The 21,342-nt window shown below is 40.0% G+C and overlaps 1 protein-coding gene across 1 annotated transcript in view; it reads right to left on the bottom strand.

The window, feature by feature from the left end:
• SCFD2 (sec1 family domain containing 2) overlaps window positions 1-21,342 on the bottom strand; it is a 199,310-nt gene that overhangs the window by 104,684 nt on the left and 73,284 nt on the right. Inside the window, exon 5 of the mRNA XM_027676388.1 lies at window positions 10,669-10,918. Within this exon, the coding sequence (XP_027532189.1) occupies window positions 10,669-10,918 (250 nt within the window). The remainder of the gene's footprint in view (window positions 1-10,668; window positions 10,919-21,342) is intronic.

Raw genomic sequence — 21,342 nt, forward strand, 5'->3', positions numbered from 1 at the left:
CCCCAAAGGCTGTTTTGTAACTCTAATTCTACCTTTCTCTCTCTCTTATTTTTTTAAGGTCTTGGAGGCTACATCAATACACATGGTGTACACAAATCTGTAAAACAAATACGCACAGACAGAAAAGAAAGCTTGAAGGAGATTTGAATCAACCAGGAACATTTGCATATTTTATCCACACATTCCCCACTTTAACACAAATCCATGCAAGTCAAACACATATTTGTATTGTTTTTCATTAGATAAATGTGTCTAATTGGTTATGACTGGCTGCTGCCACCTCTCATCAGGCAACTATTTCCACAATAATATTTATTTTAATGAATAAAGTGGGAAATTAAAAGACAATCCGACATCTGGTACTAGACTAGCCTCAGCAATGCATTTGACTTTCTAAAATTGTGTAGGATACAAACATCATTCTGTTATTTTCACAAAACTCTCAATTAACAAAGCACCCTCAATCCAATTTTGCAAACATTACTTTTCCTGCCCGACGAAATGATATCCAAGAAAAAAAGGGGTGGAGGACAAATCCTTAGGCTATGATTTGTGAACTCTCCTGTCTTGACAGACCACAGTCCCAGTGTCTGCAAAAGAGAGCAGAAGGGTCACAGCAATATGTAACTTGACCTGAACTTTAACCATCAGCAGTGACATTTACTCAACTATAAAATTTAAAACTAAACAAGAACAAATAGGGAGAAAGGGATAAGAGCACCTTCTCCCTGTTGATTTAAAATACGAGACCATGAGAGATCTGCCTCTTATGTTTATACTGTAAGAGCTTGAGTATATATGGTTCTGCTGTTGAGATGTTAAGGTGACCAACACAGCAACAGTGTTGCAAGATAAAAGATGTATTATTGTCAATTATTCCAGAGATTTCTTTTGTTTAACTCTGCGATACCAGAGTACTGTGTAACTCCATTTTATGTCTGGGCTTAACTGCTTCTTGAAATACAGGATTTCAACATATTGCATCATCATTAAAACATGTGGAGATTGCTAGCCTGACATAGGTTGACCATCCAAAATTCAAAGAACAGAATTCACACCTGATAAAATCTCATGGTGAGCACTAGAGAATTACCACCACCATTGAGCTGAATAAAATAACTAGAAATATAGAAAGGTGGCAATAATTCCTGCTTACCTTGGCAGAGACGATGCTTGTGCCATCAGATCCAGCACAAAGTGTGGTATTTAAAACAGACACCAACTTGACAAGAATTACAATAGAATACTTAGAAACTCTTACAAGCAAGTACCTTAATATTTGTGTCTGTATACTAAAGAAAGACAATTCTCAAAAAATCTCATTAGTTTTCTGTCATAAGGGTGGTGACTAACAAATCTTTTTTTTTTCTTCCTTTTTTTTTTTAATGTTGACAGTTATTTAATACTCTACCATTTGTGGTTTGCCAGGCTGGGTGTGCCCTGCAAAACAGCAAGAATTTACTCATAATTTTACAACATGATGTCAAAACTTGAAGGTTTGTCATGGAAGTCACTCGTAAGAAAAGAAGAAAAAAATTATTTAACCATGCGACATGCATATAAAAGTACCTTTTAAAAAGGTGTCTAATTCTAAAGAAGCCTCTGTTTTCATTTTATTCATAAAGCAAAGATGTATTTGATGTTAGAAGCATCTTCTAAATGCTATTGAAATTACATGCTGAAAAAGAATATAAATCATTAATGAAAATCACACCATATCAGTTTCCTGTTGCAGTTGGCTGTCTGCTAACTTGGCAGCGAGACAGTGGCCTGCAGAGCTGCAGGCATATGTCTCATGTTAAAAAACAGAAAAAAAGACTTCATGTTATAAACACTTCAATGAAAATCACTATCCAGTTTGGAGTCAACTGAGACCAGGTGCTGAAGACAAGATAAACAGACAACATATGAAAGTTTAAAAAAAAATCCCCAACGCACTGGCTTTCCATTGGCATTGTCTTCTACCATACATTTTAACATACATCATGAAATATAAATAAAATATCCTTGCATGTGTACAGAGCAACCAGATTTTTCTCACCTTTAGGAGCATAGCTTTTTAACACTGATATTTAAGATATGCCTCCTATTTTTAAAACCTACAAAAAATATGGCCATGCAAATTTAGATATAAAGTAATTCAGAAAACTACTGCAATTTGTCTTCCAAACAATTCACTAGAAAACTGTCCACGTTTCCCAGCTGAGAAATAGCCCAGGAATCCACCTAAGCAGTGACACAAAGCCTGCAGTCAGTGACTGCTGATTTGGCTCACTCATCTTCCACTTGCCATCCACAGATTTTGAACAAAAATGGGAAAAAGCTTTTAGAAAGGTCACAGCAGAAAGGTATTTTGGTCTTGGAGGGCTCAAGGTTCTTTAGGGGAGCTGATAAAACTTAGGTCATGTACTCTGCACCTGCAGAGTCAGTGGCTAAAGCGGAGCAGGTCATTGCTTCAGTGCATACCCAATTTCTCCTTGTTTTTGCAGAGATCACAACAAAACCCTTGAATCCTTCTGACTGTTGTGTAAATTAGATTAATATCTCAGGACATGTGAAGTGATTTTTTTCACCCAATGGCTCTGTTACCATGAAGCAAAGGACTGATGTGTTGCATCAGTGGCAGCATCTCAGGATTAATCAAACTGCAGAAGCTCCCTATGCAGCCCCTCTCAGATGGCCAAGCAGCAGCTTTGATCCTGTCTTCCCAGGGCTCTTGGCAAGGCAAAAGTCACCATCCTCTGGGACTGCTGGCCCACAAATGCTTTCCACTGGGTCGTGTCCAAAACACATTGAGAAAATGATACAGATACTAGGAGATCATCTTACACACACCCTGTTCCAGTTAGAGAGGGATATTTTAGGTGTCCATAAAATCAGCTGGGGCAACAGGAAAAGTCTCCTGAACACCCAACTTTCACTTCAGAATTGGGAAGAAAATGATCTGGGTTTTCTCTGGCTGCAGTAATAATGCCTGCATGGTGGCAGGATGAAACTATTTAGCTCTAACATTGTCGTACAAAGCAAAAGAGAAAACTCTTTGCAACTGCATCTTATCCGCACACCATCCTGGGAAGGTTCTGCAGGGCAAGGACCACCTCCTCCCTGGGGGAGACACAGGGAGCATGTGAGAAAGAGAAAGAAACATTGCCATAATCTGAGTTGACTTTTTAATCATTTGATTAGAGGCTATTCTATGAGAAAGCTTTTCTTCCTTGAAATTTACCCATGGTGGAAGCAGCAGCCACACCACAGCCACACCACACCAGCATTTACTGCTCCTCCCTGTATCACAGCAGATTTAGCCCTACACAGACCACACTCTGTGACATTTCTGGCATTTGCCTTCACTATGGAGCTGCAGTTATGATTTGCAGGCTACAGGACAGAGCAGATTAACCAAACCACACAGCCTACAATCATGCATATAAACAGGCTAACCTGGTGGGAAGAGGTTTTCTTCCCAATTTAAACTGGAGTGCAAAGCCGTCCCACTAACATTAGGCCTGAAAACGACCCTTTAGCATCAGGGCCTAGTAGAAGCTAATCAATATTTCTCAGAGAAGCCTGTTTGGACATTCAAAATGTTTAGAAGGTATTCTCCCACCCTCTGCAACCCTTCTGAACTCTTAATACGAACCGTTTAGCTCATTGTGCTGGTTTGGGCTGGGATACAGTTAATTTTCATCACAGTAGTTGGTATGGGTCTATGTTTTGGATTTGTGCTGAAAACTGGGTTGATAACAGAGGGATGTTTTAGTTCCTGAAAAGCAGTGCTTACACAGAGTCAAGGCCTTTTCTGTTCCCCATACCACCCCACCAGCAGTAGGCTGGGGGTGCAAAAGGAGTTGGGAGGGGACACATCCAGGACACCTGACCCCAACTGACCCAAGGGATATTCCAGACCATATGGAGTCATGCTCAGCATAAAGAGCTGGGGGAAGAATGAGGAAGGGGGGATGTTCAGAAAGATGGCACTTGTCTTCCCAAGTCAGCATTAAGCATGATGGACCCTGCTTTCCTGGGGATGGATGAACACCTGCCTGCTCATGGGAAGTGATGAATTCTTTGTTTTGCTTTGCTTGTGCACACAGCTTTTGCTTTACCTCTTACACAGTCTTTATGTCAACCCATGAGTTTTCTCACTTTTACTCTTCTGATTCTCTCCCCATCCCACCAGGGAGAAGTGAGTGAGTGGGTGTGTGGGGCTGAGCTGCCAGCTGGGGTTAAACCACAACAATCAGAAACCTTTGTTTTGGTGGGGAGCTGATGCCTATTTTACTAAACCTACTGGCAGACAGATTTCCACAGATGCCTGGAATCATGGAGCAATCCTTAAACCTGAGTCTTGTACCCAGACATGCATGAATGCCACAGCAGGACCCAGCATTGCTAACACATGGTTCTTCTTTTTTGTGCAGACAATGTAAGTGCTGAGTTTCTGAAGTGTGAACGGGCAAAACAGAAGCTCTTGAGAAGGTTTGAAGACAGCACAGCTAATTAAAACTTCTCTAAATCTTTGTAAACTTAGAAAAGACAATATTTAATTTCGATTTTTCTGTACTTCCCTCAATGATAGCAAGAAACAACTTGGCTGCAGCTTTTTTTATTTTATAGTTCTCAGCATAAATACCTACGCTACATAGGAACACCAGATTAACTCTTCTCTGTCTACATGTTGCCATTAATAAAGTGTTTAATTTCTTTTCAAGGCATGACTTTTTTTTCCCCATCAGTTCTGCTGTGAAACTCATGGATTACTTGGAAATAAGCTATTATTCAAGGGAGGGATAGGGCTAGCCTTCCACTGAACTAGTGGAAACTTTAAAGAAAACACTTGTAATAAAAGCATGGAAAATTTAAAATCACTCAGAATTTACTCTTGTATTTTACGTTTTAAATAATGGTATATTTTTCTGAACTGTATGAATGTGTGTCTGGGGGGGAAATCACTACAGATACCTGAGTTAGACCTCCACTGTGAAGCTGGGAAAGCCCTCTCCTACACAAGGCAGGTGGCACACTCAGTCTAAAGGGGCTACATTATAACCTCAGGCAAGGACTTAATTTCATACCTACCTACCCTTAATATAGCCAGGTTTGGGAAATTGTTGCTCCAAACCACCAGTGAAGAGAAAACCACAACCAAATAAAAGTGAGTATGTATCCTCTAAGGGAACTGGCTGTTACTGTTTTGGAATGTAAATGTTTATTGCAAAACCAGGATTGATTTTAGGATTAATGATACTTGGGCCACAGTAGCATTAAGGTGATGAAATTATAAACCTTCATTAGTATGCATTAATATGCAACATCTCCCCCCAAGAATCACGTGCAGAGGACAAGCAGCTGAGACACCATCTATCTAATTCAGTATGGCAATGCCTAAACTTCACAGAATCCCAGAATGCCAGAATAATAATAATAATGGCCAGTCTTCGCGAACGAAGATTTTGGGAAAGGTCTTTTACCTTTCCAGCCTGCGCAATGGATTTTTTTAGGTGAGACACAGCCTGCGCTGAACTGAGCCCACCCTTTAATCCTAAGGTTCATCTGCCGGGGCCAAGCAAGCTTGGACAATGGCAGTGAGGTCCTCAGGATGTAGGTTTGTTTAGAGTGACCTTCTCATAGATGAATGGCCTCACAGGGCTAGCGGGCTCCATCTGCCCGGGGGACCAGGGAATCGAACCTTGGTCGCAGTGGTGAGAGTGCCGCATCCTAACCACTAGGCCACCAGGAGTCCCCGGAATAGTGTGGGTAGGAAGGGACCATCTAGTTCCAACCCCTCTCTGCCATAGGCAGGGAACCTTTCACTGGTCCATCACCTCTACCCTGTTCTTCCAAATTCAACCCAAACCTATGAGAAAAAAGAAGAAATAGCTTCCAACTCCTTCCCCCAGAACCCCAAAATTCAGACATATCTCCAGACAAATAAAAGATGAAGAATCTGATCTTATGATTCCCAGTCCCTAAATTTATACATAGGTCTAAAAATGCTACAAGACAGATTTCAGACAGCTTGTACTTCCCCTCCCCAGCCCCAGCCCCCTCTCTACCCCAATGCAAGACTCTAGATGTTAAAAAAACTCTGCATTTCCACTTTGGTCTTTGAACAAAGATTTCTCAGTTTGCTTTTCCCCCTGCATTATACAACACATAGAATTTAGAAAAATGCAGAAAAAGGTCCAGAAATTCATTTTATGATTAAAACTTTCAGGTTTTAGAAGTTGATAAACAGCAGGTCCTGGCACAAGAGGGTTTCTGCCACACCTGTGCTCAAGATGCAACTGATACCTACAGCCCTGCCAGGTGAGAGGTACTGCGTTTGGGCAGCACAGCTGGCTGCCTGCACCTTTGGCTGGGCTGCTGGCCTCCAGAGCACACCATGAAAGGCAGATCTGCTCTACAAAGCTCCCACAGAGATGTGCAGATGAAAAAGAAGAGAACAGCACAGCTGAAAAAATAAATTTTTTAATTGCTTTGCGGCTCTATTAGCATTGCTTTTGCGTCCGTTGCACACAACTCTACACTGACATTTAAGAACTAGATGAACAGATAAGATTATAAAATAAATACACTTTTACAGCTTTTTTTTTTTTTTTAAAACAGATGCCAAAAAGCCCTATCCCAAAAGCTCCCAAACCCAGCATTCTGGGAAAAGCATAATTTTCCATTATGTTTTGGTCTATTCTGTTTCCCCTCCAAGTTGTAACATTCTGCCGAAATCAGTGATGGAGAACATATGTCCAAGGTAAATCACACCAGGGAGAAATCTTGGAACTGTTACACTCAGTTTTATTACCCAAGGCATTAAGATAGTCTACCACTACACTTACTATTTAACAGTTCCATCAAACACAACAATGCTAATGTACTTTTATATTATTATGCATGCAAAAAATTGTATAATATTTCTTAAAACTCATTGGGTGATTAATGCATTGAATTTTCATTTTAATTAACAGTTCCAGGATATTTTTTAGTGCTTCAATGAAACAGGGTGTTACATAAATGCAGAATGTTATTGTATAAATATTGTATAAATTGTATAAATATTTTGGAAAACACATGTTCAAGCAACAATAAGGTTGAAAATCCTAACACTCAATGGCCAGGAAATTGGAAGGGCTTACGCTTCTTACACAATATAAGGTTATTCAAGTGCTGCATCTTAAAAGTAATCTGCAGAGGGCTGTAATCATCTAGGCTACCTTAGGGAAACCTAGTGTGGCCAATGGGACAGACAGATCCTGTCTGTCTCTAAGAACTGGTTTCTTTACAGTACTGCAAATACTAGTCCAGTTTCTCTAGGTAACACCAAACAGCACAAATATACCCTGTACACCTAGAAGCTGCCTCTTTTAGGGGACATTTGCGCTAGTTCTGTGAGGTAGTTACATGACTGGAGATTTCCTATAAGTGTGGACAAAGACAAGCATCAGTAAGTTTACATTTAACAAGTAAAACAGGAATAAAAGATACCTCGTATAAACCTTTACTTTGACTGATAATTTGACCTCGAAAGTCAAGTTTTCTAAAATTTTACAAGGGTTTTGCATTTCATTTCTCAAGTGACTGTATGGGAACAACAAATAAAACCAACAAAAATGTGTATTTCTCAAGACTGCACAACTTCCATGCCTTGCAGAAAAGTGGAAAGCAAAAGGCTGAAGAAGCAGTTCAGAGCCACAGCTGAGATATGGCTCTGAATTTCAACTTAAACCAACCACACAGCCTTAGTGCAATGCTGTGATGAAACAAAACCTAAAACATCAGGTACCAGGTGTATCAGGAAGCAGAACGCAAAGGCACATAATCACTAGTACCTGAAAATGTAATTCCATGGTTTTCTGTTTCAAGTTCCAAAATGAATCACACAAAGCTGAGAGCACCAGTCCACTTCATCAACTTCAAACTGAGACCCAGAGAAAGTTACTTGCTGAATATCATACAGTCTCATTTACTTAAGTACTTCTTCATCATGTGTAAGAATAATTGAAATTATATTGTTCTAGTCCTCTGTGGTGTTCAGTCCATACACTGAATGCAGCCATGGCTCATAGAAAATACAGTATATAATCATGAAATTGAAGACTGTGCTACAACACACACAGGAGTCAAATGACAGTTACATGGGAAACAGAGTTCCTGACATTTCTCAGCTTTGGAGCGCTTGGCTTTGCAGCCTATGTACTATAACTTCTCTGTAGCTTTTTTACAGGGAACAGTGAATTTTTCTATCTATCTGTTGCTATAACCCCAGCAGTCCAATCATGGATTGCCAACAGGGTTTGAAACTTCATTCTGGAGGTGAGGAGTGAGCCAGCAGTCAGTGTCTTGAACTCACCCAGTAACTGGCCCAGTCTTCTCTCCTGAAACATCCCATTTAACGTTCTTCCTATCACTTACCTTGATGGACAGGTGAAAATAAAAGACTGTGAACATTTTATTTGTTCTGATCATGAGTGAGAGATTCCAAGAATTATTGCAATTTTTTTTAGTCTAATTAACTTTTTTGGCAAGAGTAAAAAAGGCTTTCTCTTGTTTCTGTTTCTTACAGTAAAATGAGGGCAGAATGCTGTAGGTCTGAACCATGATCTGTCCAGACACATGGCTGTTGCTAACTTGCAGAGCTGGGTTGCCTTTATGAAAATATGCCAACCAGTATCTGCTAAAAGGAATAGTCAGTCTGTAGCTCATAGAAGTTCTGCTGGTAGCAGGAGATGTCTCAACATTATATCTGTGATTGTACAAAAAGGAGAAACCAGCACCGCTACCTATTCCCTGATTTTCAGCCCTGCTACAGAGTCCTGCTGCGCCTCTGAAGGAAAGCCTGTGGATGCTTCTATGGTTCTGACTTGCTTTGCCTCTCAAGTAGCGAGCAAAGTACCTAAGGTTCAGAGGACAGTAAGTTGTAAAATACAGGCCTGGCAAAACAGAGATCAAGGAGGAGTAGGTCTAAGGCTGGTCAAGTTTTATTAGTCTTCCCAATTCAACTGTACTGCAAATATAGCAACTGGCAAATTCAGCAAATTCCACTAATGCTAAGAAAGCAAACTGTTGGATGAATAAAGCCTTGAAAACTACCTATGGAGCATTCCTAGAAATTTCATTTTATACTTTGCTCCCAAGAGAATCTTTATTTTTAGTCTTGACAGTAGGTTTTAATTTTGCTTTGCCCTCTCCTATTAATAACTCAAAAAGAACTACATAAGATGTAAAAATGAAGAATGTTGATGAATCAAAAAAGTATGGAAGCATACTGTCATATACTTGTGCAAATAGCACAAACATAGTTGTGCTAAACACACAGGTACAGACAGAAGGATGCAAGGACTCCGGCTTTGTGTTATGCAATTAACTTCCTCACATAACAGTGATGTGCTTGATCTAAAACTACCAGTACTGGGTCTCTCCACAGCTTCTCTTTGGTACTTGACTGAAGTTTTAGAGACTTAAAATCTTTGCATACTTACATTAGGCCCAATGAAGAGAAACTGTGATAAAACTGTGATTTAAAACATCTCTGATCACAGGAGAAAATGGAAAATACGAAAATGGAGATTTAGAAATGACTACACTGCATCCAGTAGAAGACACCACTGAAGTTCTGAGGAAACACCATATAGTGGACAAGATGTGCAGCACATATTGAAAAAAAAAGGAGAGTAAAAGCCTACAAGAAGCCTGGAACACTGTGGGCACCATGTCCAGGAGTATTAAAATAACAGCACATTGCAAATATGACTGAATATGTCCATTCCTGCAGTAAGTCTTTCGACCATTACAGTGTTTTACACTCAAAGCAACAGCAGACCGGTAAGACCACACCTGTATTTCAAACTAGGAGCAGAATAGTACCAGAATAACCAACAGCAGTATTATTCCACATCGCTGGAGACTCCACACTTAGGCATCCTTTGCAAAGGTTTTCAATTGTAAGCTCCTCTAAACATCTTGATTTCTGTTCATATGCTCACCATCTCAAAGATGACCTGGTCAATGACCTCCTCAGTATTATCAAATACTGAGGAAAACTGATAACAGGAAGTGATGTCCCTTCTGCCACACTAGACCACCCCTGAGCCATAATTCATTCATTTTAAATAAAGATTTTAATATTTTTTTTCTAAAATTTGACACCAGCAGCAAGAGGTTATGGCTTTCCTGCTCTGTGAGTGCTCACCTAAAAAAAGGCTTAGTATGCTATTTTTAAAGGCTAATGTTCATGTTGTTTCAGCAAAAAGCTCAGTGTTGGTTTTAGACACATTTCTTCCTTTATGCCAGACAGACCAGCTCCTAGTATTCACAAAGCAACTGTGGTTCACTGAACATGTTTCCAGGACTAATTTTGACTTCCCAGGGTTAACTTTATACCAATCAGTGAAAGAAATTGTGGAAAAGATTACCTTACAAAAACACACAAACTTAGCCAATCTTTAACAAAAAGAACAACTTGTAGAGCTTTCATCAGACTCAGCACTCTTCAAGGACAGCCTGTCAGCATTTGGCATATATGAACACGGGAGATGGAACAAAGCTACAGGAAATCCTTTTGCTTACTCATGTACTCTCAGCACCACAGACCAGCCAAGCCATTTTTATACACTTTTCCCAGTTCCCACATTCCCAGCCATCCAATTTCTCACCACACAAGCAGAATCTTACCTGTAATTTTCTGCAACAAAGGAGATGGCTCTGGCTCATCACAAATTGCCTTGACTAGGGCCTTTTTCACCTCTTCTTCAGCTGCATCCAGCTCTTTTCCACTTCCAGTTTCTCCAACCACAGAATATATGTATACCAGCAAGACAAGGAAGTCCTCACAGGTATAATCATCTTTCGTTCTCTTATTGTAAGACTTGATCATTGGCAATAACTGGTTCAAAACACTCGGCATTTCTGATTCACCAATAGTCTGAAAAACAAAAGGAACATCATGTCAGATTGCCTCTGTAGTGCTTGTCAGTTAGTATCAGACATACTCCTGCCTGCACCCGCAAGCTATTATTTCTCATAATAGCAGAGCTCATTTAATAAAACATTGTTCAGTATTCACATTCTTATTAGTCAGCAAATGGTGCTGTGACTTACTTGCTGCTCAGACAGCAAATTTATTAGTTTTCTACAGTTTTCTCTTTGGAACTCATGATAGCAGCACCTTAGCACTTGAAAAGCCTGATGATTAGATCTTCTCCAAGTACCAGTATGATAAGAGGATGGGAGCATCCATTCCTGTGGTATGGGTAGAAAGCACAAGGTCAAACACTTCCTCTAAATTTTGGGCCTCATCCTTGGGCCTGATTTTGTACTGGAGCAAGGGCTTCCCTTGACTTCAGTTGCTATTGCAAGCTCTCAGCGTATCTGCAAACCTGACCCTACATTTTCAAGTCAGAAACCCAGAAAACTAGTAACAGAGGGAACCACTGGTGAAGCATGTGTTTTAAGTGACCAGTGTGGTCTCCTACAAGAACTCTATGACAGGAGCAAGGACAGAGCAGCAATCATCAGCCTGGCATGGGCCCTGACCCCCTTCTCCCTCACCCTCCTTCACAGCCCACTCACCAGCTTCTCAAGCCATGTAACAGTGGGTTTCTACATCAAAAAGGCCTTCTTTGCCGGGCAGGTCATACTCATTGCCACAGCACATCTATGTTGCAAGGCGAGTAAGGCAAAAGCCATGTGGAAGTGTGGAGAAGTGTGACTGTGAGGCTGGAAGATGATCATAATGTGTATATAAGGACAGGAAGGCTGGCAGACAAAAGGAAGGGAAAACTGAGAGTATGCTGGGATCTCCCAGTAACTGAAATTGCTCTTGCTTCTTCTCATCACTGTGGGAGAGGTCTCCATACAACTTTACTGGAGTCGTAAAAAGGAGACTTCAGACATGAATGCCCTCAAGTGCCATGCTGACATACACGTCATGTAACACCGGGGCTTGGGTTTAGATCCACCGTGTATGTCTCTGCCACTCAGAGGAACACAGTGACTAACTGGACCATCAAACTGCCACCCTCACTGCCCGCAAACACCTCTGAATGAAATCTTCACATGCTAGTTTTCTGCTGTAGCTTAGTTTGGAGCTCAGCAGTGAGATCAGAGAAGAAGTGGAGCCACTGCAAGGCAAACAGGAGCAACACACACTGCTCCTGTGTGGGGAGGGAGGTGTAGGAGAACAGCCTTTGTCTCCTAGTGGTACTGATTGCTTCGATCCAACCAAGAGGTCTCCTGCAACACCAATACCCTGCCCCTTGTCCCATGATCACCAAAGAGATCACCCCGTGAAAACCTGTGGGTCAACTCATAGTGCACAGTGAAAGATCAAATCTCTTGTAATCCAAAGAGTCAAGTCTGCAAACATTTATTCTTAACATTTATTCTTAAGTAACTTCACAAAGACTAGTCATGGTAAATAGGGACCATAGCCAGCAATATACTCTTTAAATTGAATAACAATAGGTAAATAAAAGACAAATCAAACAAACTAGAAAGAGACATAGGTCTATACAATAATAAAATCATGCAATAACTTTAGGAACACAGAAAGTGAAAGTTTTATCTCCTGGTGTGCTCCATACAAGACTTCAGGGGTTCCTGGTTCTGGTTGCATTTTGTTTTAGTTGTTCTTTGACAATCTCAGAAACACTAACAAGCATCTCATAAACTGTAGTTTTTATACCTACACTGATCCACCATAGATCTTGATCATTAAGAAAGCATGAATTACTCAAGCTCTCAAGAAACTTTTTTCCAGGCTGTGCTATAAGAAACAACACTTCTGTAGACTTTTGCGCCCCACCCTGCTCTTGACATACAAGTTTTGTCATGGACCTATTTTTCATGGGACTTCAGTGTGGTCAGATGCTGTTTCCATTTGAATACAAACCTTAGTGAAGAATTTTCTAACTACCCATGTACTAAAGCTAATAGTAAGTGCAATTGCAGACTTGAAGCAGTAAATTACAAAGCTACAGGGGTGAAAAGCATGTGGGAGCCAAAAAGGAACATTTAGAAATTCAGTAGGGGCTGGTACCCTCCGTGTTTGGGCAGGGAGTTTTAAATCACATGCACAGCAAGTCTAAACACTGCCCCACCTGGGAAGCAAATCTACAGTGTTTGGTACTGGTCTGGCATATGCTGGCAGCTGAGCCATCCTCAAGACAAGGTTGTCAGTTCCCAAATTTCAACTCAGCACTGCCTCAATTCAGTATTACCTGCTCTCTTCTTGAAAAGTGACATCAAATAAATTCTTATCTGTATTTATGTACAATAAATACTAGATCGTCCAGATCCTAAAATGGAAAAAGACAATACTTCAAGAAATTCAGAGGTATGCAGCTATCATGACAATGTCAAATTAACAAAAGCCTAATCAGTCCTAAAAATCTAAGAACTGAAGATTAACCAACCTGTGGAGTTATTCTGGAATAGATGACCAACTTCAATCTACATTAATCTGAATTCACTTTTATGGAGAGGCAAGACCTCTGCCACATATTATTAAACATCATCTACCGTCTACTGGGCACATCATCTATTCCTCTCCTTCCCTCCCAACACCCAAACTCTACTTCAGTCCACCTCTAAATACCTCATAGCATGCTGCTACACCAACAAAGATGAATTTTTGAAAAAGCTGTATTTTGCATACACAGATTATCCACATGAATGGAGCACTGAGGATGCACATGGTTGCATAGAACAGCTCCTGCTTGAGGATAGTAGCTTCTGCAAGTACACATGTACAGCAATTCTTTCTTTCAAGCATACATGATAAAAATTGTGCATAAACTTTCAGGGTGATTTACTATGGGGCAGGCTAAAACTCAGCAACTTCAAGTAACAATTGCCACCTCTTATCTTCAAAGTAAAAATGAAAGAGGACAAAAAATTAAAGAGCTGTAATAAACCATTAACTTCAGAATGCATGTAGGGTCTTTCTGGGGTATGAACTTCTCTGGAATGTTTTTCCCTTATCTCTTGGGAAATGGCACCACAGAGGGCTTCAGATGGAACTGCCAAATTTCAGAGGCTATTTTGTCCAAACAGGCCAATTGGACTGGACTGTGCATGAAAAAAATGGGACTTGCAGCTTCACTGCAGAGCGTGGCTCCACAGGGAGCTGGGAAATTTGCCTCAAACAAAATCTACTGGCAGATTGTCAGTATCTGGCCACCTCTGATAATTTAGGGGCTCCCCGCACCGCCTAACAATCAATCAATTACCCTGATTGAACAGCCCTAAAACACAAGTTTTAAAAATGTAACTACCCATGACCCAAATTTCCTGCTGGTTATGTTGGCCTCAAGTTAGCCCCATTTGTCTATCACCAAGGGAGCCAATAAAAATAATACAAACAGGTCAATTCTGAGCTTTCCAAAGGCTATATAAAAACATTAATGCTGCTTAATGCAGAGCCAGCCAAAAGGCCCAAGCTCTAACACCTTCTGCTTGGTTGAATTGTTTGGACATTTTAATGCTATCATCATATATTCTTCAGAATTCAGGGAGAATCTGTGACAGATTTTTTTTTATTGTTTTCCATCTCTTTCCTCCACCCTTCTTAGTTATTTATTTTTAGAACTTAAGCCATGTAATAATTTAGTGTCCCTAAGGGTAAATGAACCGACGTCAATTTGCTGATTTTTGCAAAAGACCTGAGTTTTGGCAGATGGGAGAATAATGAAGAAAGTACAAAATAATTTTTTCAGTTTTAAACACTGAACATGATATTGTGCTACAAAATGACATTTAAAATGTGATTTATAGGATCTACAGGACCTAAGAGGAAGTGTAACAAACCCAAGAAAAAACGTTTTGCAATTCTGTACGAGGCATTATTTTCAATATTAAATAAACCTGTAAGAATCTGAAGTAATATATATCATTAAATGTATTTTACACAATAGAAAACAGAGCAAGCTTGGGAGGAAGAGAAGAGGAGGGTCAGAGTTTACTTGAATTAACACGTGTCCCTGACAAAACTGAAAAGAGAACTGAGCACTTAAATCCCTGTGCTTCCAGCCCACTGTCCTCAACACATCATTAAAAATATTAAAGCAAAAATCAACTTCAAGCAAGTGGAATTTATTTTCTTTTAAAATCCAGGAGGAAGAAGGAGATAAATCTCTAGAGACTACTTTGCTATGTAAATATTCTAGCGGCTTTCCATTTAGGAAGCAAAACATGTTTAATTCCTTCAGAGGTCGCATGAGTTAACAGAACTTTCTGGAATGGGAACCACACAGCTTTATACAAGTGAAGAATTTTATTGCTGAAAAACAAAACTAAAAAACAACCTCATAACCCAGCTGCAGGTAAAACCAGCAAAAGGATCAGTGGAAACTCACAAGGCCTTGGCTCATTTGCTGCCCCAAGCTCCTGGACCACTCTATTTAACAACAGCTCCTTTTATTGAAAACTTAGGAGGGAAAAGAGTTGTGGAATAAGCAGCTTTCCAAAGTCGCTCTATTTGATTTTTCATGTTTTACCTAGGTTTGACTTGTGGTTTCTGATTCCGTTGCACAGCATATTAACTTTCCCACTGCCCAGATGGAGGCAAGAAGATTCTAGCTGCTAAAAGTGACAATGGCACCAAGGGAGGACCTCAAAGGTATGGGAAACTGGCTCACATATTTTGATGGCAATAGATCTCTGCAGCAATAGTCATACTAGTGAAAACGACAGACGCTGCCAAACTAAGGAGGAGTCTTAGCTGCCTGCAGCGCTCAGCTGCCCATAAATCAAATGCTGCAGTTCTGTTACTTGTTGTTTTACACTGTTTGGTCATCTGAGATTTGGAGTTGATTGCACATAATTTCCTTATGGGTGAGAAGATGTCTGTACTCCCTAGTCCCAGCAAAACAATAATTTCATGTATTTAGTTTTCATTAAATGGCTTATAAATGACCAGTGATTTGCCACAAAATATCAGTTAAGTATGATCTTACACTCAAATTATGTTTCTCCATATGAAGCTCTAGAAATCATTGTAATTCTTGACTTGGGCAGGTTTTGATGAAAATGTATCTCTACTTTGTCTTCTCTACACATCTGTAGGGTATGATTGAAGAATAGCAACCCAAAACAGAGCACAAAAAATGAAGGTCTTCGAAGTACTACACTCTCACCATTAGGAAACACCTCAATCTGACTGTATAGAGCATCCAGTTATTCAGACAAGCTATTTTAGATAACCAATATCTTGCAGGAAATGAGTTTGCACATCTGTAAAGTTTCAGTCTCAAACTTATGTTTCCAGCTGGGCTGAGAAAGTGTAACCTTGCAGGGGGAAGGAGCAACCCTTAGCCTTAGGGGAAAGCAGACAAAGCATCAAGGGAACTCACAGCAGATTGACAGTGGAGGTGTAAGATGCTGGTAGTAAATGGTTGCTTCCAGTAAAAAAAGAAGTGTAAGCCATTAAAGACCAGGAGAAAGATCACATCGCCTTTTGTCGGGGACCAAAACAGCTTTACGACTTGCCTCTGCCAAGTCCAAGAGACTGCATCCTCCTCTCTTTAATGTCAGTGTCTGCCTATTCACTTGATAGACGATACAGAAACTAAGAATACACATATAAAGAACACAGTGGAGAACTAAACTGCTAGTGAGAGACACAGGAAACAGTAAAAGCATCTAGGACCTGTCTCCTCTGTCATTACTTTTAATGACTCTTCTGTCTTTTAATGAAATACGGAGCCAATTCTATCTCCTGAATCCTTTTCTGCATTTATCACCCACTCCAAACATTGTCCAAGGATCTATATTCTCAAAACTGTAGAGACAATTTTCAGGCACTCCTTGTAGACAGACAGTGTCTTAAAATTCTACCATAAACAAATAAAAAACAAATAAAAGGAAAAGAGTAAACTTTTCAGAAGCTATTTTTAACCTGGCTCATGCTGTCAAAGGCACAGATTCACATTCATCCTATGTGCATGCTCTCCCAGTTGGCCTTCATTCTCGCCTTCCACTCACCACAGCAGCCTCTTCCTTCTGCACCTACTGAAGTGTTTCTGTGCCTGTGCACTAAACCAAATCATTTTAACCATACTGGTTCTCTGCTTGGGTTTACTGCTTGGCCACAGAAAAACTTACACTAGCCGTGAAGGCCAAGAATTGGACTGCTTCCTTATGCAACAGTGCTGGCTTGAAGTCTATGTGAACTAGAATTTAAGGTTGCCAAGAGATAAAAGAAAAATATATAAATAATCACCTGCTCTTTGGATGACTTCTTCAATGTACTGTCAATGGCCAGAAGCTTAATTGGTGTCTATCAGTCAACATGACAGACATCAAAAGTCCTTTGATATACCTGCTGAATATCTATCCAGGATGTTAGCACTTACTACAGAACACCGTGACAAGCCAAAGGCAAGAAAAATTTACTAACAACATAAGGCTTTTTAAAAGCACAACATTTGTAAGCTCTTCTGGTCAGAGATATTTTTTTTACGTGTCTTGCATAATTCCAAAACACAGCACTGACACTTAACAGCTAATATGTGATAACAACAAAAGTATTTAAAACAAGCTGTTCAATCCCTATCATTTCTAAAACCAAAACAAAAGCAAAGCCCAAGACAGTTCTTTCAGCCAATAACTCCCTAGCCCATGATCATGACCTAAGCAACTGGATTCCAGCTATAACCCACAGCCAAAGTAGTATAATCCAGTATTTTTCTTTAACCTAATTTCCTTAGGACATAGAAGAAATTATAGTTTGAACAACATAATTAAGATTTCCTCTTAATACCTTTCTCCTGTCTTTACTGAGCACAACAGTTTCCTGTTTTCGATCATCTTGGAACTTCTTCAGTTAAGTTTTGTATCTTGTGCTACAAGAAGCAGATTCAGTCACTATGTCAGAACTGCAAGACTTATACATACATTTTGAGAAAATTCAAATGTCCACTGATATCTGATCTTCCACAGCACAGAAATCACCTCATTGCAGTGAGTTATGCTGTCTGGCAATGTATCATTACATCACATGGTGAGTTTTTCCCTCTCTCTTTGGAGACCATCTAAGTGTACAGCTGTGTGAAGATATTTTAATGGTTCAAGGGGGTTCAGCAACAACAGCATATTGAAAAAAGGATATTTAGCAAGTCTAGATTTTATTAGACAAAGCTCTGTGAGGATAAAGACAATTTTACTTAAATCACCTCACGTCTGACATAAGAGACTCATCAGCAGGTTAAAAAGGGAATACTTCCAACATAGTCAAAAGCTTTTAGCTGTGATGTCTTCTACAGGCATGCTTGGTAAAAACATGAATCAGCATAGCAAAAATAATGTCAGAAGAATAAAAAAGGAATACAGGCACAGTCAAGACAAAACATGTATCAGAGAAAGAACTTGGTGCTATGCGTGTCAGGATTTTTGTGTGGGTGGGTTTTTTTAGGTTGTCTGTTTGTTTCTATAAGTCTTGGAATATTGAGAAAACTGCCAGAAGATGGTACGGGTTCAAAATAGAGAAAAGGGGTATGGGGATAATGTAATACCCTATGAAGTTAAAACTCACATCAGCTTTGAGGAAAACAATGGGAAAGAGTTCAGCCACTACAAAGGAAAGGATAAGAAACCACAGGGAGAGAAAACAAATAAAAGGTATATAAATCAAGAAAAATGTAGTACAACCAAATCGGTCATTCAATAGTGCAGATGGTATCTGCAGAAGGAGGCGATTCTATTCCAGGAGATGGTTACTGAGAAAGATTCGAGAGATGCTCAGGACAAAGAAAAGGAATTAATCACTGCTTAGATCACTACTTATAACCCTTCAGGCTGGAAAAACAGATAACCCAGCGGTGAGAAAAGGCCTAAAAAAATCACTAGAGAGTGGATTAGAGTTGACTAGAGAAAGCAGGTAGGGAATGATTGCTCACTCTCTGTCCCAACACAAGAACTAACAGTCAATAAACGAAGCTGGTAAAAGCCAGTTAAAAAGCAAACTAAACAGAGGTAGTTCTTCCTGCAATTTGCCCAGATGTGGAACTTCTTGCCAAAGGTTGTTGTGCTGCTAAATTCTTACTTAGGTTCACAAAGATGATGGAAAACTCACAGGGGAAAAGAATTCCATGAAATATTAGTAAATACAGAGAAACCACAACTGTTGCAGAACTCAAAATGGTTGGAGCAGGGAGAGTATCATATAACCTTGTCCTCTTCTCCTAATCTTTTGTAGGCAGCTGCTTTTGAGCAGAAAAAGTGAACTAACTTTGTTAGAAAAATCAAACTAACTCAGCTACATTTTGATCCAATCCACAGTGGACATGCTTACCTCAAAGCCATGGCAAAAGGACCAATATAACTACAAAATACAGTATTCATGGGACAGAAGTAGGGGAGCAGGTTTATTACAGTATGTGGCACTAACAGGATTAATTCCTGTATATCAGGCCCAGTCCCAGTGTTCACATTTCAAGAGGCTGTGAAAAACTAGAGATAATGTTGGAAGGCGTTACAAAACAATTGAAAGGGTAAATTTCTTCAGAGTGGGAGACAGTTGCTTATCAAAAGGAAGAAAAACAGTTTGTGTATGTTTCTTCAGACAGAAGAGAATTTCAGAGTACGAGATAGCTCTTGAATCTAGTCAAGAAAGGCACATGAGAAACAAGGGAAGTTGAAACTATGATTTTTCCAATTCTCAAGTTGGTGGAGATGCTCTCAGTGGCATGCTTATTTCACAAAGACTTTCAAGGGTGAAAGGACAGAAAATGAGCAGAAAGCACAAACTCAGTGGTCTCACGCAATAGAACACTATGCATAAAATGCATCTGGTGAACAAAACTATAAACTGTTTTGCACAGTGCTTATTACAGCTAAAGGAATTGTGGACTGTGAGGGAAAAATACTTTAGAAATAGCAGAAAGGATGAAGGTAATACATATTGAAATGTTTTGCATTGTCTTTGAAATATTTTACACCTTGGTATGCTGACAGACAAAAGCGTAAGACATAAACCACAAAGCAAAAATATATGGACATAGGAGGTTTGTACAGGAGAAGATCCCATTGCTCTGCCCACAGTCCCAGCTGGAACCACAGGAAGGAGACAGAACGGCAACACAAAGACACGCAAAGGCAGATTATCAGTCCACTGCAAAGCACCACAGCTGATAATCAGTACAGTAAATGTTATCACAATACAGTACTGACATCTCTAGCTCTTGTACAAGACTCACTATGTTTCAAGCAGGATTCAGGCTTTCATGGTGATTAAAGGCAGATGTCACATGTCATCATCATGGCTAGGCTTCACAAACGAAGATTTGGGAAAGGCTCTATCCACATTTGTTACAAGCACGCTGGTGGCTAATAAGGCCAATATGAGATAGACATGTCCGATTGCAAAAGGCACAGCAGAAGGACTCCTTAGGTGGTATATTCTGCAAGACACGGTTCTTTCCGCTCTGTCTTTTCTCCTCAAGGGTGATCCTGCGTGCTTTCTCAAAGGAAGCAGCAGCATTATAGATGGTGTGTCTCCAGGCCTCCCGATTTGAGGCCAGAGTAGACCAGTTATGATGATCAATATGCCCGAGGCTGAGATGTTGTTTCAGGGAGTCCTTGTATCTTTTCTTCAGGGCTCCTCTCTTGCGGCAGCCGGTGGCAAGTTTACCATAGAGCAAGATCTTAGGGAGGCGGTGATCTTTCATCCTTGAGACGTGCCCTGCCCAACGCAGCTGCGTTGGGCAGGGCACGTCTCAAGGATGTCACATGTATAATTAAGTTTATAACTTAGGAGCCCCTCATCCATTTTTGTGTGTGGAAGCAATCTTTCACTGACAGGACATCTTCACTGGAGGATGCTCGCTGTGGTATGATTTGCACAAGGAAGAACATTTTCCTTCCCCTTTTTAGGTTGGGAAGAATAAAAGAAGCTTAATTACACAACTCTATCTCATTTCATCCTATGAAATGTATCAGGTCAAAACCTTAATTTTCCTGTCTAGTTTTCCACTGCCATTAAAACCTAATTAGGTTACCATCTTTCAGAGAGCAGCGGATGTCAGAACAGTGACACTTCAAAGAAAATGACATTTTTTTCCCTATCAATGTGCAAGAACTGCAGTAACAATGACTACTCAGCATATATCTAATATAAAACATCACATGAAACATGGGCATCAGCAAAATGACAATTATTTTTCAATTGTGAGAGTGCTATGGTGAAAAACTTCTGAAATCCCACTCCTGCAGCTACAGGGGATCGAGCTTTACAGCAGGTCAATAGCATAACTCAGGAAGCTTAAACTAATGTACTAGTAAGATTGGGGCTGAAAGGATCTCTTTGCTGTTCCTTACCAGCTACTGAGTCTGCTGCCTCTATTGGCTACT

Source organism: Neopelma chrysocephalum, unplaced genomic scaffold (assembly GCF_003984885.1).
Source record: "Neopelma chrysocephalum unplaced genomic scaffold, ASM398488v2 Primary Assembly neopelma1_42, whole genome shotgun sequence".
Classification (NCBI taxonomy): Eukaryota; Metazoa; Chordata; class Aves; order Passeriformes; family Pipridae; genus Neopelma; species Neopelma chrysocephalum.